Below are 16,857 nucleotides of genomic sequence, written 5' to 3' on the forward strand. Positions count from 1 at the left end.
CACTGGATTAGGTACATTCATGTACAGGTACTCCATAAATGAGCTGCCCTGTTCATTTGATAATTATTTTACTAGACGTTCTGACATACATGACTACAAGACAAGATATGTAAATGACCTAAATTTAACCAAAAATAAGAAAGTGTCCCATTCTTTGGAATTCTTTAGATAAAAATCTGAAAGCTTCAAAATCTGTCAAACATTTCCGCAATGATTTTTTTTTAAACTTATTTCTCAATATAATTAATCTTTTCCGTGAGCACGTCCCCGTCCCTTGTCTTGTCTTTTGGTTATGTTTGGTAAAGTTGCTTTTTTTTTTTTTTTTTTGCTAATTTCGTTTGATTTTAGGGAAAGGCTAACTTTCAAGTGTTTTTGATCTTCCAGCCTTTTCATCCATATGTATCGTGCTTGTATATTAATTTTTTGATGTAATGTAATGTAATGATTTTTATGGAAATAAATATGAATGAATTCATTGTGTGTTCTAGCTTTTACTGTTTTGTTTCATTCTTCCTTTTTTTCGCACGATAGTGTGGGCTTCATGGGGTGACGTAACAGCTTGGTTTAAGGCGGTGTTCACAGGGAATGCTAAATCCCCAGGAGCCTATGAACTTTGTACTGGACTTACCAAAGAAGACGATGCACTCCCATTTGATGTCCAATATTGTATGATGCAGGCACCTGCAGTCAGTTTTGTATGTATTATTAGGACTATTTTTAATGATGATAATGAGTTTGATGATGATGACGATGATGATGATTTAATGACATAAAAATTGAAAAATATTGTAAGGAACACTTGAGGTTTTGACTTTTAAAACTACATTTGGTCAAAAATGTGCTTAGATAGGTAGTTTTCAACAGATTTTCCACATTCGCCTAATTGCTATAACATAGAATTGCGTTATCTGTTGACCTAGTGACGAAAAGTGTTTTTTGGAGAAGTGTTAGCTTTCGTTTGATATTGTTACGAGTCGTACTGACTCAAGGCCAAAATCACCTCTCACAATATAAAAAAAAATCTGATTGGATGAAGGGAACACTTGAGGTGATGATGAAGATGATTTGTGAGTACTGGTACAATTAATACGAGCATAATTTATCATTAAAGACATTATGTTATTGTGTATGGTTCATATGCATCTATACATATTTTTCATCCTTTATAGCTTCCCTTGTACTCAGTTGTTGGTAGCTGTTGGCCGGCAAGTTGTTCAGCCGAAGATTTAACAACGGCTCACAAAACTTGTAAGTTAAAATGTCGAATTCACATTAACAGTGTTCTTTGCACGAAATAATTAATATTAGGTTAATTAATAGCATGAAATGTGCCCACTGTGGTGACATCATATGCGTATTCCAGTGATTGAAAATCCGTTTAAACGCAGAGAGGTGCCTTATAATGGTCGCAAAATGGTTCAATTGGTTAACGTATAAGGGAAATGGTGGTGGGAGAATGATTCAGTGATGCGCCGGGTGGAAGAAATCAACACCTCGGGTCTGGGTGACTCGGAAGAAAGAAAGAAAGATCCTTCCTCCATAAGGCGCCAGATGACTTTGAATCACACCAAAACATTTATTTCCCACCCCCGGCAAAAACATGTTGTTGTTTTTCTTCATAAAGCCTATTCTTATAGCCATGGACCTCTACAATAAATCTTGATCATGTTGATAAACCTATGCGTGATAGCTCAATTGGTAAGAGCGTTATTATAATAGTTCAATACCATTAATTCTCTATAACACAGTTATAGGTGATTTTAAGCACGGTTTTCTCATATTACGTGGATCTGTGTGAAAAGACAGTATTATCAATAAATTTAATGCCTGGGTTCCCAAATGACCAACATTTCAACAAATGATGACCTGTTTTTGCTTAAAACAATGAAGTGTAAATAACACAATTTTACACTGCGCCCTACTTTATTGGGACCAGATATGCGTACACCGGCTGAGAAAATCGATGTGCAGCGGATGAAACTCATCAAAACTGTAAAATTATAGTAGAAACGTGTCTTTCCTGTATGTTACACTTTTGATCATTCAGCTTGGTATTTTCAGTGATATGATTTTTAAGCGCCTTTTTCAGATACCATGCAAGAAAATGATCCTGAACGTGGGTTCAAATCCTGGTGGGATGGTGTCTAATTACATGACTAATAAAAGATAAACACTAACTTGCGATCTGTTCATCCTGTATATTTATACAGACCTTGGACCAATTAGAGGCGCCGACAATATTTCCTACGACTGTTTCGAGGACATTCCATGGAGTACCGGCGCCATTGCAACATTGTAAGTCAATGTGATTCCATTTTTCTTATGTCGGCTTGTATATTTATAATTTTTTGCTTAGCTGTTACTAGAAAACTATTTTTATATGTCATGATTAATTGTTTTTATTGCCTTACAGATCTATCTTGTCCTTCTTTGCACTTATTGTTCTAACCGGAACTGTCTACCACGTGACCTCTCATGAATACGTGGCTTCCATTTTAGAAGAACTTAAACATGGAAAGTTAAACCCTAAAACCCAAGAGAATATTTATGAACAAGTTGTACATGATGAAAACTCCAAAGGTGAGAAGACAGAATACGAGAGCACATTTTCTACAGGTGCAACGTCTGAGAAATGTGTTGGAGCCGGGGAAAGTGATATTCGCAATCCGACTGATGACCAGCCCCCTGAGTATGAGGAGTCTAGAATATATGACGATGAGAAGAAGATATCTACGGTGGATTCTAAGACTTATGGGACTACCCAAGTAGTGATTGAAGAAGACAACTGCGCAAGTAGAAATGTAGATAGTCATAAACTAGGTGAGCTTCTGTCATATACATACCCACAGAGGTAATATCTTAAAGACACTAAAATAACCAAACTTAAGACGTGATCAATAGATGGAAAATTTCGGTCTGAATATTAATTTTGTATACCTTATTCGACACGGTGCGACTTAATTTCCCCAACTTATATCAACTTGAATGAAAAAAGAGCATTTCAAAAGTGACTAAATTTACATTAGATTATTTCTCAAAGCACACCAATTATAAGCATAGTGAGTGAGCGTTAATCTGTCACGCTGTAATGAGCCTGTTGCAAAAGGCGGCATAAATCACCCTGAATTAGGAAATGCCCAAGTTGTTGTTACTTTTGAAATGCAGTATAATTTCGATTTGCCTAGCGCAGTCTTACTCTTAGGCATGATCGACGGTGCCTTTTCATGTCTATACTTAGAATGTGAATATCAAAAAAATCACCAGGGCGGATGGGGTCAGTCAGGGATTAGCACCTTACTCTTTTCAAAACTGACTGCGATATTTCACTAACCTTTGAACCCTTCGTAACATAAAAGTATCCGTTCGAAAAGTTACGAATACCCAATACTAGACGTAGTTTTACGAAGGGTCCTTGTAGTAAATCCCTATTACTTACGAAGAGCAGGGTACCGTTCGTAGGTAAGTTTAGTAAAATGAAACTTGCGACTCGTTGTAAGTTACAAACGATTTCGAGACTAAAACTTTGAATTTTTTCCTTGTACAAAGTTTGATGGAATAAAATTTAAATTGGCCCCTATCCAAATTTGTTAAGCATAATTATCGAGAGCTACATCTGTGCACATTTTCGGGCTTTTCACTTAAAGTGCGCAATATGTTTGATATGATTCACCATTTTGCAGCACTACATACAATATTGTAACAAAGGTCATGTTCTCACCCAATGACCCAATATTTTTTACATTTTGCTCTCACCGAATGCCAAAAATCATGCTCTCACCCAATGACCCCGTATTTTTTACATTTTGCTCTCACCGAATGCCTCTTACTGCGAAAGTGCCAGCCCTACACCTATATCCATTTCATATTGAAGTGCCCCCTCCCCCCGGGGGGGTATGGTCTTGGTTCTGATCAAAGGAATCACAAATTGTTCCTTTAGTAACTAAGCAAAGCATGACTTAAATTTTATGAGAATGATCTCATACACAACAATCTTTACTATTTGATGCTTCATTCTATCTGACAGCTATCACGGACCGACTTTTGATGTCATTCTCCATATTTCACAACACCGAAAAGATATTCTCCACGGGATCGTCATCTTCGATGTTAGGTGCACTTAACGGTATCAGAGTGCTTAGTATGTGGTGGGTGATACTGGGTCATTCTATACAATTCCCGTTTGGATATCGTTATGGTAAGGAATTAAGTAATATTATAATTTATAATCTTATTGGAACGTTGGATCTAATGGGTGTTTTTTTGTGTGTGTGTGTTTTTTTGGCCCAAAATGATTATCAAGTGAATCCATCTGTCCATTGTGAAATTCGCTGGGGGTAGTCAGCAGACAGGTGTAATGTATGTATGCTCAACTCTTTTGACCTCCATTTTTCTGTAAATATGGTCGATCTTTTTGCCTAGTTCAGGATTCAGGTACACGGAAAAAAGTAAAAGTTTAAATGTTAATTTCTATTGTATGTGTGTTTGAAATTTTTTTTCAACAAAATATATTCAGATAACCCGGCATATCTTTTTTCACTGACCGATAAGACGGCGTTTATGGCGGTACTTAATGGCACCTTCTCTGTGGATACTTTCTTTTTATTGAGGTACGTACATGACGAGTGCGAATCTTGGCATAGGCTATCGCTTGCTAATTTCTTTCTCGCTCCCCCTCTCTCTCCCTCTGCTTCTCTCTCCTATCTCTCTCTTTCTGTTTATCATATTTTTATGATGTTACCCAGTGGTATTACATCTTCGAATTTTGTCGGTGGGGGAGTCCATGTTGAGAATCGGCGGCAAAACTAATAATTCTGCTTTAAATCATTTACAACTACATGAACGCAGGGAGAGCGAAACGACCAAATTTCGTGGGGCGGGTAGCTCCGGGGGGGGGGCACATCAAAAAATTTTGGTGGGTATGCTCCCCCGGAATTTTGAGGTGGTGGGTCTTTGAGAGCTGATGGCGTACTGGTAAAAGGGGGTCTTTCGGAGCTGCGAACCGGGCTGTGAACAAGTAAAATGGGGTCTTTTGGAGCTGCGAAAAGTCAAAATCAAGGGTCTTTCTTTGTTTTTTGGTTGAAAATCGCCTGAAAAAACAAGAAATATGAGGAATGAGCAATTTTTGGGTCTTTTAGAGCTGAATTGATCAAAATCAAGGGTCTTTCGGAGCTTTATTTTGGTCAAATATAGGGGTCTTTCGAGCTGCGAAACCCCAAAGGGGGGTCTTTCCGGGGAGCATACCCGTATGGTCATTTGTGTTGAGTGCCCCGGGGGTAGCTACGCCGCCGGTGCTACCAATGCATGAAGCAGTTGGTGTATTAAATAAATATTGATTTAGTGTTATGTAATTTCAGTGGTTTTCTGGTGACATATCTGACGCTTAAAGAGCTAAGGAAGACGTCTGGACGTATCAACTGGTTTCTATTTTATTTCCATCGTTTCTGGCGCATAACGCCCTTGTACATGGTAACACTGGCAATATTTGCTACGTTGACTCCGTATCTCGGCAAAGGAGGAGGAAAAGATGATTTATTAAAATCAACAAGTGAGGCATGTCAGAAGTACTGGTGGGCGAATCTTCTTTATATCAGCAATCTCTATCCATTTCCAGGAAATCTGAACGATCAGGTAAGTCGCATATAGGTCTAGGCTAGGTTGAGAGTACTACATTATGAGAGGACAGTGTAAAACCTTGATATTGTGTAAGAGCTGGACAGTGTAAGAGCTTGACCTTATCGTAATGTGCAATGTGTAAATACGTATCTCTTTCATAAAGACTGCACAAAAAGTAACGCAGCTGTTATAAATACGCCTATAGTGTTAGAACTAATAATTGTGTTCACAATATTTCAGCATTGAAAGAAGGATGATTTATTTACGCGCATTTTGATACCCTATTTATCCAATTTCATTCAATATTAACAACACAGTAGTGTTTTGAAAGAAAAATGCCCGAATAGCTATTGATTTGAAGTCAACGCGAAGTGTTGCCACAGTGCTTGCGTAATAACCATTGATTGTTGTAAACTGCAACTTTTAAATTCGGGTATTTTTCTCTAAAAGCACTACTACTGTGTTGTTAATATTGAACGACATTTGACAAATGGGGTATCAAAAACAGCTGCGTTATTTTTTGTGCAGACTTTAGATTGTTGCATTACCTTTTAGAAACAAGTTAAAAACCTTTTATCAGTGATTAAAACACAATGTCTGTTCCGACCATGGTGTTCCGACCTGGAGGTGGTAAAAAAAATAAACATTGAACGGCCGTTTTGTGATTCAAGAAGAGATCGCACCACTAACTAAAGGCCAATAGAGGTTATCCACTTTACTCATGTGTGACTTCTAACGAAAGGCGCCGATTCCCGTAGTATTCCTCATTCAAACCAATTCAATGCGCGACCTCGGAGTTACCTGCATGACTCTTGGCGGGCTATTATGAAACTGTCCTGGTTGCACATGCAGGTACTTCTTTTGAAAGTCCTAAACAAGGTATAGCAGTCGTTGTTAGGATATGCAGCTTATAGAACACGGATAACCTCTATTAAACTCCCGGATTAAACTACACAGAACACAGGTCCGAGCCGCATTTTTATAATGATAACACGTACTTGAAATGTGAAAGTTTGGTATCACATTAAAGCTGATCATAAGTAGAACTTGTAGAACTTTTACTTTTATCTGTATATCATGCTTCTTTTGCTATTTTGCCGCGAAGAAAAAACATGCCAAAACTTCATCTTTGAACAAACAAATGCGGAAATTATCAGGCTACTTCTTGTAGACACATGTCGGAAGCCATACCGGTATCAATTTCTAATCGCTCTCTAAGCAAAGATATTGTTCATTGACTTTACAACCGTATGACAAAACGGGCGAAAATAGTAACTTTTTGCAAATGATTTGCAATTTTAACATGGTATATGAACTATTCTGTAGTAAATCAGTTATACCAAGTAACTGATGAGGCAATAAATTTGAGGATATCAATCACAGACGTGGCTTTTTACTTCCGCAAATAGCTGTTGGTGGTACATATCTCTTCTCAAATTGTGACCTAGGTCCCGACATTTAACCCTGTGCAGTCTCATCCCCCTGTTAGTATCTTTGAAAAGAGCGGTATTGTATTAAATCTATGATTGCAGATGAGTACAACCTGCTTGTAGTGCAGGGCAATATAGTCAAAATTGTATTCATCTATTGCTATGGTAGTTAATCCGATTTATTACGTCACTTCTTCAGCGAATAAACAGGATGCACTAATCACCTGTGTATGTGTGCAATGGAGATTGACTAAAATAGAGGGTATTCAATACTACGTCACTCATGACAGAGTCATCCTCATTTAAATAAAATTCTGTCCTCCATAAGGTAAGACGGGGCAATTCGCATGATAATGCAATAAAACGTGTGATAGGTATGAATGGTTATGGAATCGATCTAGAGACCTATCCCTCTGTCATCTTAAGCTATCTTAGAATTCCAACATGGCTGCCATTTCAATTGTTATACCGTTCCGATTGGTTTATTGCATACACTCTATGCCGCTATTTTCATAGACACTAATGTTACAGGCGTATTAGTGATCAGCATGATGTGAAAATTCTACAGAATTACGATCCAGGTTTTTTATCCCTGTTCTTGATCATATGTCTAGTACAATGCATTCAAAAATAGTGTATACCCATTGCTATGGTAATTAATCCTGTTACGTCACTACTTCTACGGAGAATAGTCAGTTCTGTTCTAGCCACGTAAACTTGATCCATTTCTTTTCTTTTCGTTTTTTGCAGTGTATGGCATGGAGTTGGTACCTTTCAAACGACATGCAGTTTTTTATCATTAGTCCGTTTATTATCTATTGCTTGTACAAGTAAGTAGGGCCCTATATACCTATACAATATATTGTGCTTAATAATGATAATGATAAAGCAATTTAAATCAGGCCGTAATTCGCGAAGCGGAAAACTGGAAGCGCGGACGATTGTGTAGCCAGTCTATACAATCGTTCTTGCTTTCAGTTTTCTTGCTTCCAGCTGGATTGGAGTTAGCCGAGCCAAAACGCCATCAACTGCTGGAAGGCGCCAATTATAAGAAACTCTACAGCGCGTCATCTGTTATCAATAGCGCGTCATCAATTATTTGCACGTTTAGCAAATAAAAGAGCTTTTGTGAAGGGCGGTTTGCCCTGGTGGTACAGTTGGATGGAAGTGGACATTATGGTTTTGTTATGAATTTAGGAAATTACAGTTTTGGCTTGTATAACAGAATTTCATATCTCCATCTTGTTTTTTAACTATCCCTACTTCAAAAATCGGCCTCCATTCTGTATAATTGCAAAGTTGTGTATACCTATTATCATTTGAACGAGCCATGTGCCAAATACATAATGCCAACTGGTGAAAGTGGATTATTAAGTAAAATAGAATAATCCAGGAGCTCCAAGCTGGATGGTGTGCATTTTGAAAATTAAATGACATCGTGAAGAGCAAGATGCCGACATGCTTGAAGCGTAGAGTGTTTGTGACAAAAACACGGAACAGAAACTCTAAACCGCACAAAGTGTGTGTAAATTTTGGATCCAAATTGGATGCTTTATGTCCAATATTTATTGGTCTCACTCGGGGTCTCGCTATAAGTTTTAAAAATAGCTCGACCAATAATATATGCTCAATCGATCCTATTTTATGTCAAAATTGCGATCAATAACATATTCAACCACTTATCGAATAATAATTTTGCACCGATAAAGAATATTGCGCTTGTAAAAGAAAATTTGGAGAAAAAGCATTTGAATTTTTTACATTTCCGCGGGTTTTGAGGAATTTTGATATTTAGAAAAAAGGCTATTGAGTAATCCGGGAAAAAAACGTACAAATGGCACCAAACGTCATGTCGTATAAAGTATATTGTACACGGAAATCGCATTCAAAAATTCAAGTCAATTGGTACGTTCGTATTTTGATGTACGTTTTTTTAACGTCAGTGCCGACGCAATTTTCCCAGTTCCCCAGTCCAAAATGGCCTACCTCTGGCCCTGGTTTGGGGACTCGTCTATAAGGAGAGTTGCATTTAGATGACGTTTTACAATAGTTTATTTGGCCGTTGCTCGTGTAACTTTGAAACCAAAACCCAAAGTTTGAGCATGAAGTCCCGCCTGTTGGAGTTTCCAACTTGGATATTTTCTTATAAGCATATTATGTTGGGTTTTTTTCACATTTAGATCCAGCAAATTGGGAGTTAGTTTACTTGGCTTGCTGTGTGGTGTATCATTTGGTTCAACGGCTTACGTATGCTGGTATTGGGGACTTCCAGCATTTGGATCCACCACCCCGTGAGTGGTTAATAGAGTTTTTGAACCACATTTTGGAATTGCTTCTATTAAAACAAATCGTATTTTAACTCATTATAAAATGTACCTTTTACCATGTTTACGATTTTTTAGATGTTCATAATTTGTAATAATATTTAAGTTTGCCTTCCTATCATTCATAACTTACTCACTCACTCACTCACTCACACACCCGGTCACTCACTCACTCACTCACCCCTTACTCACTCTCATTCGCGTAACTTGCTTACCTGCTTGCTTGCTTACTTACTTACTTATGACGTATTTACTTATTTACTACTAACTTACTTACTTATTTACCCATTTACCTATTTACTTATTTACTTATTTACCTATTTTCATATTTACCTATTTTCATATTTACCTATTTACCTATTTACTTATTTACTTATTTACTTATTTACTTATTTACTTATTTACTTACTTACTTACTTACTTACTTACTTACTTACTTACTTACTTACTTACTTACTTACTTACTTACTTACTTACTTACTTACTTACTTACTTACTTACTTACTTAATTACTTACTTACTTACTTGACTTACTTACAAGGTATTACAACAATCGTACAACTACAACTCCCGGAATTGAGGAATCCGATGACTTCATTTACGGCAAACCGTATGTCCGTATTCAAGTGTATCTCGTTGGTATGATGCTGGGATATATTATATACAAGATGAATGGCAAACCTTATAAGCTGAACAAGGTAACTATTAGATTAGAGTTTGAAACGTTTATCCAACCCTTTTGAGTACCTAAATAAGTTTTGATGCATTTTATGGAAAGTGCTATAGAGCATATGGTAAAATCCGCTTTCCAGTCTGGGGGTCCTATTGCTCCTGCCTCATACTACAGATCTCATTGCAACCAAGTTGATGTAGGCTTCTGGGAGAAGGTTATTCATAGTGTCACAGACCAGGGGTTTGGGGAAATTGATAATAGTCTGCCTTGCGACGAAAGGAGATAATTCCCTGGCCGTGGGTAGCGTGACCTTAATTTGGGGATGTGACCAAATAAATTAAACATTAATATTATGATTCAACAACTTAAAAGTAGAAAGTCTGGCAAAAATTTGACACATATGAAATGCCGATACCGATGCAGACAAGTCCAGGACACCCAACAATAAACACAAATTATTTCTTTTCGTATACATGTAAATATATTTATGGCAATCACGTACACAAGACAATGTTGGCATATTGATTGAACAATAATAAATTACCGTAATAAAAACATTCTTCTCCAATCAAGACCTTTCCAAAATGCCTAAATTACTTAAATACAAATTCCATAAAATGGTGTTCATCATCGCAAACATGTTTTAATGAACATCATCGCAACGATTTTTCAATGAACATCATTGCGAATATTTTTCAATGAACATCGCGAACAATTTTATTGAACATCCAAATGATCGAACTAAACTATTCAAATGATCCAAGTGTAAAAATCATCTAAATAATCGAATCTAATCACTCAAATATTCACAATAAATCATCCAAATGATCGAATTTAACCATTCAAAAATTTATAATAAACCATCCCAATTATCGAAATTGCGCAGACGACAAATGTCTTGGTGTCTGGCTGTTTGACAAGCTTTCTTGTAATCTTTACATCGGTCACATACAAAAAATGCTTGCACAATTATTGGCTTCATTCATAGATATTTTTGATCAGTAACGCCCCACCCCAACCCATGTCAGCATCGGTCCCTGGTTCGCTCCATTCTAGGGTATGGTTGTACTACTTGGCATCCTCTAAACATATCCCTTATCATGGAGTCTACTCAACGATTCGCCTGTCGAGTCATTCTTCAGTCTTGGAATCCTTTGTTCTTCTCCCAATCCTTTCAATCCTCGATCACCATAGACCCAGTCGTCTGCGCAATATCAATTCATACGCTCTTGTAGTTCCTTCCACCTTCCACGTTTGCCTCCTCCATTTGGGATTATCTCCCTGAAGCTATTGTCAATTCAACTTCCCTCCAGGCCTTCAAATTTGCACATAGTGCACTTACGTCCACGGCGAATTCACAGTGACCTTTCCAGCCATAAACCCGCTTATTGAAGATTAAACCGATATATGCAGTACTAAACCATTATATAGTAATCTATTGTCCAATGCAAATTTATTACCACCTGATAATATTGATCCAATGAGCGACCGAATTGTCCGCTACGGACGACTAATCCAATCGAGAATGACTCTATTGACATGTACGAACGGAGCCCCACTGACCGAGTTTTGGGATATTTTTCACTGGTTTGCAGCTGTTTGCTGTCATTTACTCATCAAGGCGGAGTACCGTACCGTTATTATAAGGACTATGCCAATTATTTAAAGATTGACATGTAGAGAATAAGCCATAATTGATTGACAGAAAGTACTAAATTTGTACCTATGACGGTTTTATGACGCCAATCTTCAAAATACGATCAAAAAATGGCTGCCCGGTGAAGTAAAATGTGCATTGGAATAACACGGCGAGTTTGGATAGATGGTAGGATTTCTTTTTAATAAAAATGTATGTTCCCCCGTTATTTAAACTTGTACCGGGTTGAAGATTCAGATATTTGGAAAAGAATAAGTAATTGAAACAGAGAGAAAGTACTAAAATCATAGCTTTTATACTTTTTGATATATGATACTAACTAGTTCATCCCCAATAGCTACGATACAGCGCTACCAGTAGGGTTCAATTGCCTATTGTGAGTGCCCCTGTGTTGTGTGCATACATGTAGTTAACAATAACTGCATGATGATCTAACCCCACTTCCTTTGCTACTAATAGTTCTCTTTTCATGATATGGTTTATTTTATAATTGCTTGTATGTATTTTTTAGTAATGTTTTGATTTTATCATGGTAAGGGTAATTCTTCGATTTTATTGACTTATTTCAATATTGGATCTACCTGGGTTTATATAAATAAATTAATGTTCCATGGCGTCGTATGTAATACTGAATGTAACTTGTATTTCCATAGTTTGTTAACATCTTGGGCTGGACTGTATCAGCGGCTTTAGCATGTAGCGCAATCTATGGACTTAAAGCTACCGGACCAGATACGGAGCAGTGGCTTTCCATCGTTTACAACTGTCTAAGTAGATTTACTTTTGCTGTTGGCGTATCGTGGGTTATGTTTGCGTGTATAACAGGCAATGGTGGTATGTTGATAGTAGAATTATAATATTATATATTGCAGGATTAAAAACTTATCAAAGAACATGGTTTTCTTCGAGCATTTTGCTGAAGCTGTATAAAGAAATTTTTGTACCCTTTAAATTGTGAAAATTTCCTCTAAAGGGGTATAATGCATTCTTTAGGGGGTACTTTTGGAAGACCTTTTTAACAATGTGTGTTTCAATTTTGGCGTTTTCAAATGATTTCTACGATCCCGGACTACCACGAGGTTATTTATAGTAGAAATAAAGGAATTGGATTATGGGGCAGATTCGGGGTTCATTTTCAGCCATTTAGGTTTATTGATGACCCTCAATTTCATGAAAAGAAAACGAAAATTTAAATCTTCTCAAAAAGTGTTTAAAAAACAGTTTTTAACCAAATTTTTGAAAAATATTGCAAAAATTCCCGAGTAAATTTCTAAAATTTTGGGGTTTTTTTCTTCAAATTAAATTAAATTACGGATAAGTTTCATAGGCGTATGTCCCGGGGGATGGTCCATACAATCATACAGGTTGACGCCTGTATGTGGGTTTCTGACCAAATTAACCTCATATTGGTCATTAAAACCTAAAAAGTGCCAATTTTGTGCCGACTTTATTCCACTTTAACAATTATGACTTATGAGCCATGGTTGGAAGGTAAAATTGGGGTGCAGGATTTTTTTGGCGAGCTGAAAGGGAGGTAAAAAATTTTTGGCAAGCCGAGAGGGGGTGGCAAGCAATTTTGGCACACATTTTGGAGGCGCCTTTAAAAAAAAATGCTCTAAAAAGGCTTAGGAAAACAGTACAGAAACGCTTAAATATGCAAAGGGGGCGGCAAAGAATTTTTGGCAGGCCGAGAAGGGGGCTAAGCGGTTTTTGTCGCCAACGAAATAATATTTTGTTTATCCAGTATTGGAGGACATTTTGGAGGTTATTGTCTAATAACATTATGTAATTTAATTACTTTTCAGGTTATATCAACAGTTTCTTATCGTGGAATTTCTGGAATCCATTAGCCAGACTGAATTTCGCTGCGTATTTGGTGCATCCAATAATCATCTTCCAGGTTATCTTGACCAAGAAAGCCCTATTGCATTTCACTTACGTGGAAATGGTCAGTATTGATTCAAAGATTCAACTTTTTAAAACGTTTTGTAATGAACTACTAAAAAAGGTGACTTACTCATGTTTTAGTGACGTTTCACCACTACACTATAGTTTCATCAGACTGGCAATTTATCACATCAGACTGTTACCTTTTATGGACAACAGGAAACACCGTAGAGGGCGTGATGAGCCTATGTTTAAAGTGTCATGTCCTTTTCTGTGTATCCAAATGGCTTCTCTCAGCTACTTGGTAGTCTTCAGCTTCACGATCAATTTAGAGTCCTCACCTAGGTTTCATTATCATTGAGGTATATGACTTTTTATTTTTTTCGGAGAAGAGCAGGTACGGCAACTACTTGATTATATTTCTTCATGTTCATACTACATACTCTGAAAATTTTAGAAAATTCGCACGGGTCCGTTTTTTTTTAATCACATTTTTGTTCCTAAAATGGGGTTATAGCGCCCTCAAGGGCACTCTCTCCATAGGGCTACATGTAAAGAACAGTTATAGACAAATGGCCATAAAATAAAACGGACTCGTTCATTTTTCCTCAAATTTTGCATATGATGTAGTTTTAACATCTGGAATGTAATGCAAGTGGTGTCGTTGCTGCTCTTCTAAATTCATTTATAAAATGTCCGCCCTAGACTAAGTCCAAGTGATTTGTAGAAGCCACGTGATCAGTGATGGCAGATTTGTGAATGTCTGTGGCAGAAGATTTGCGATTTGCACGCGTAAATGGTCTGGATTCAAATTTCTCCTCCTTTTTTGGTGCTCTTTGAGTCGGATACCAAAGGGACGGCCAGTTTTACCGAATTTGGGAACTAGGGCAGTCACCGCAGGAGATCTCGTAAATTGTTTCCGCTTTATGTTGAGGAGAAGTTTATCCTTTAGGTGAACGAGAATACTGCGGATGGTACGCTGTGGCTTCATCGCAGTAGAAAACCCGTGTTTAAAAAAAAACAAGAGAGACCCGCTCAGATACACCCTCAATATAGGGGCCTTGTCTTAGGAGTGGAACTATCTTCTTTGACTCTCTTAATTGACCAATCTGGGTCAACTACCAGGTGACTAAAATATCCGCAGAAACGGACATGCCACTCTAAACAAGGACGAGGGGGCCTACGCACTCAACAACATCTTTGACCAACAATGAGAGAAGCTATGTGCTAGGGGAAGAAGAAATCATGACAGCTAAAGAGGAGAAAGACCTAGGTGTATACATTACAGACGATTGCACACCAAGTCTGCAATGAACAAAGGCAGCAAACAAAGCTATGACTAGCCTGAGGATTATTAAGAGAACTTTCAAACACATTGACAAGGAGAGCTTCCCTATCTTGTATAAGGCATACATTCGCCCACACGTAGAATACTGTGTGCAGGCATGGAACCCCTACCTGGTAAAAGACATCAAAGCCATTGAGAAGATCCAGAGAAGAGCTACCAAATTGGTTCCAAGCCTGAGGAGAAGCCCTACCAAGAAAGACTTGAAGAACTGAACCTGTATCCCTTGGAGATCAGGCGACTGAGAGGTGACTTGGTCGAGGTCTTCAAAATTCTCAACGGCTTGGAAGATATCCACCCAGATCAGCTTTTCACCATGTCTCATAACACAGGCACCAGGGGTCACAAATTCAAACTCTTCAAAAGGCAGCTGAAGAAAGGTTTGAATTTGAGGAAGTTCTTCTTCTCCCAGCGAGTGGTAGATGTGTGGAATAACCTTCCTGAAGATGTTGTTGGAGTTAAAACTACAAATCAGTTTAAAGGAAAGATTGATCAGCACTGGAAAGAAAATGGATATGGGGTACTAAAAGGCCTAAACCTATAATTAATCCCATCAATCCTGTAAGTGTAAGTGTAAGTGTAAGTGACCAACTCATCACGCCCTCTACGCTGCTTTCTGTTGTCCATAAAAGGAAACAGTCTGATGTGATGAGTTGCCCGTCTGATGAAACCACTAGCAATGACTAGTGTAGTGGTAAAACGTCACTAAAACGAGAGTAGATCACGTTCGTTTTTAGTTGGAATTGATCATAACGAACAAAACTCCCAGTATGTAAAGCACCCGACATAGCTCTACAATATATGTAGCCAAATATTCCACGTCAATAAACATAATGATGCTGGTTATTCTGTCTGATGTAATAAAACATCCCAACCAATTATTGAAACTGTAGAGAATGGGGAAACTTACCTGTTTCATATTACAATGGGATGTTTTCACATTAAAATTCCTGATAAAATGTTGAAGAAAGACAGGATTGTTTCTACGATATTGAAAAGTTATGCTTATGTATACATCGCTTGGCAATTCTCGTAACTTTCTAAAATATATAAAATAAAAGATAATAATGTATGTTTTGCCTTATTTGTGAAATATCGGGCGAATATAGCTATTTACATGACCCGACGTGAATTTTGTGAGCATTTTGATCTAAAGGTACATTAGTTATTTTAATTTATTGCATTAATTTTGCAAAATTACCTTTCTTTTTCCAAACACACTAACGGTGACTTTTATTTTATTTTACCACAGAGCTACTGGTTTATCGCAAATATGGTTGCATCCTACGCATGCGCATATATTTTATCACTATTGGTAGAATCACCTACAGTTGGTATAGAGAAGGCTTTTCTCGGTAGACCTGCACCTGCTAAGAAAGAAAGAGATGTTAGTGCAAAAGACTAAAACTCTACCAAATTGAATGTGGAAGAGAAGGATATATAACAGAAACTAAACAATATTTGTGCTTTCAATGACATAGATTTTGTCGTCATAACACTAATTATAACAATAATAATAATAATGATGATGATGATGATGATGATGACACTAATAATAATAATAATAATAAAGCAAGACAGAGAAGGAAACAGAAATGAACCATGTTATGATTCCGTTTCGCAAAATACAAAAGTGCAAAGCTGAGAAATGATGACAATGTGTGCATTATTTTACTTTTAGTAAGTATAGCACATGGCGCTGTGTTGTGATATTTGAATTAGCATTTTGTCTTGCTACATTAGGGTAACCAATTGTGTGGGCTTCCTTTACACCTCAAATGATAAGACTAAAATTGGTTCCATTTTTTTCTCTATGACCCCTATGCTTCCTACGAGGGATCACAGGTCATAATGGGGACCAAATTTAAAAATTGCTGTATCATGTTGTAATATACAGTCTTCGGGGAAAAATGGTGCACCTTTTTTGT

At 37.3% G+C, this 16,857-nt stretch overlaps 1 protein-coding gene across 1 annotated transcript; it reads left to right on the plus strand.

The window, feature by feature from the left end:
* The first annotated feature begins 1,679 nt into the window (after positions 1-1,679).
* On the plus strand, positions 1,680-16,494 carry LOC140150163 (nose resistant to fluoxetine protein 6-like). The gene is made up of 12 exons (XM_072172166.1): positions 1,680-1,698; positions 2,211-2,295; positions 2,414-2,820; positions 4,025-4,195; positions 4,514-4,607; positions 5,355-5,628; positions 7,794-7,873; positions 9,224-9,334; positions 9,909-10,065; positions 12,351-12,531; positions 13,503-13,645; positions 16,182-16,494. The coding sequence occupies exons 1-12, from the start codon at positions 1,680-1,682 to the stop codon at positions 16,332-16,334; spliced, it is 1,875 nt and encodes a 624-aa protein (XP_072028267.1). The 3' UTR covers positions 16,335-16,494.
* The last annotated feature ends 363 nt before the right edge of the window (positions 16,495-16,857 follow it).

The sequence above is a fragment of the Amphiura filiformis genome, chromosome 4 (genome assembly GCF_039555335.1).
Source record: "Amphiura filiformis chromosome 4, Afil_fr2py, whole genome shotgun sequence".
Classification (NCBI taxonomy): domain Eukaryota; kingdom Metazoa; phylum Echinodermata; class Ophiuroidea; order Amphilepidida; family Amphiuridae; genus Amphiura; species Amphiura filiformis.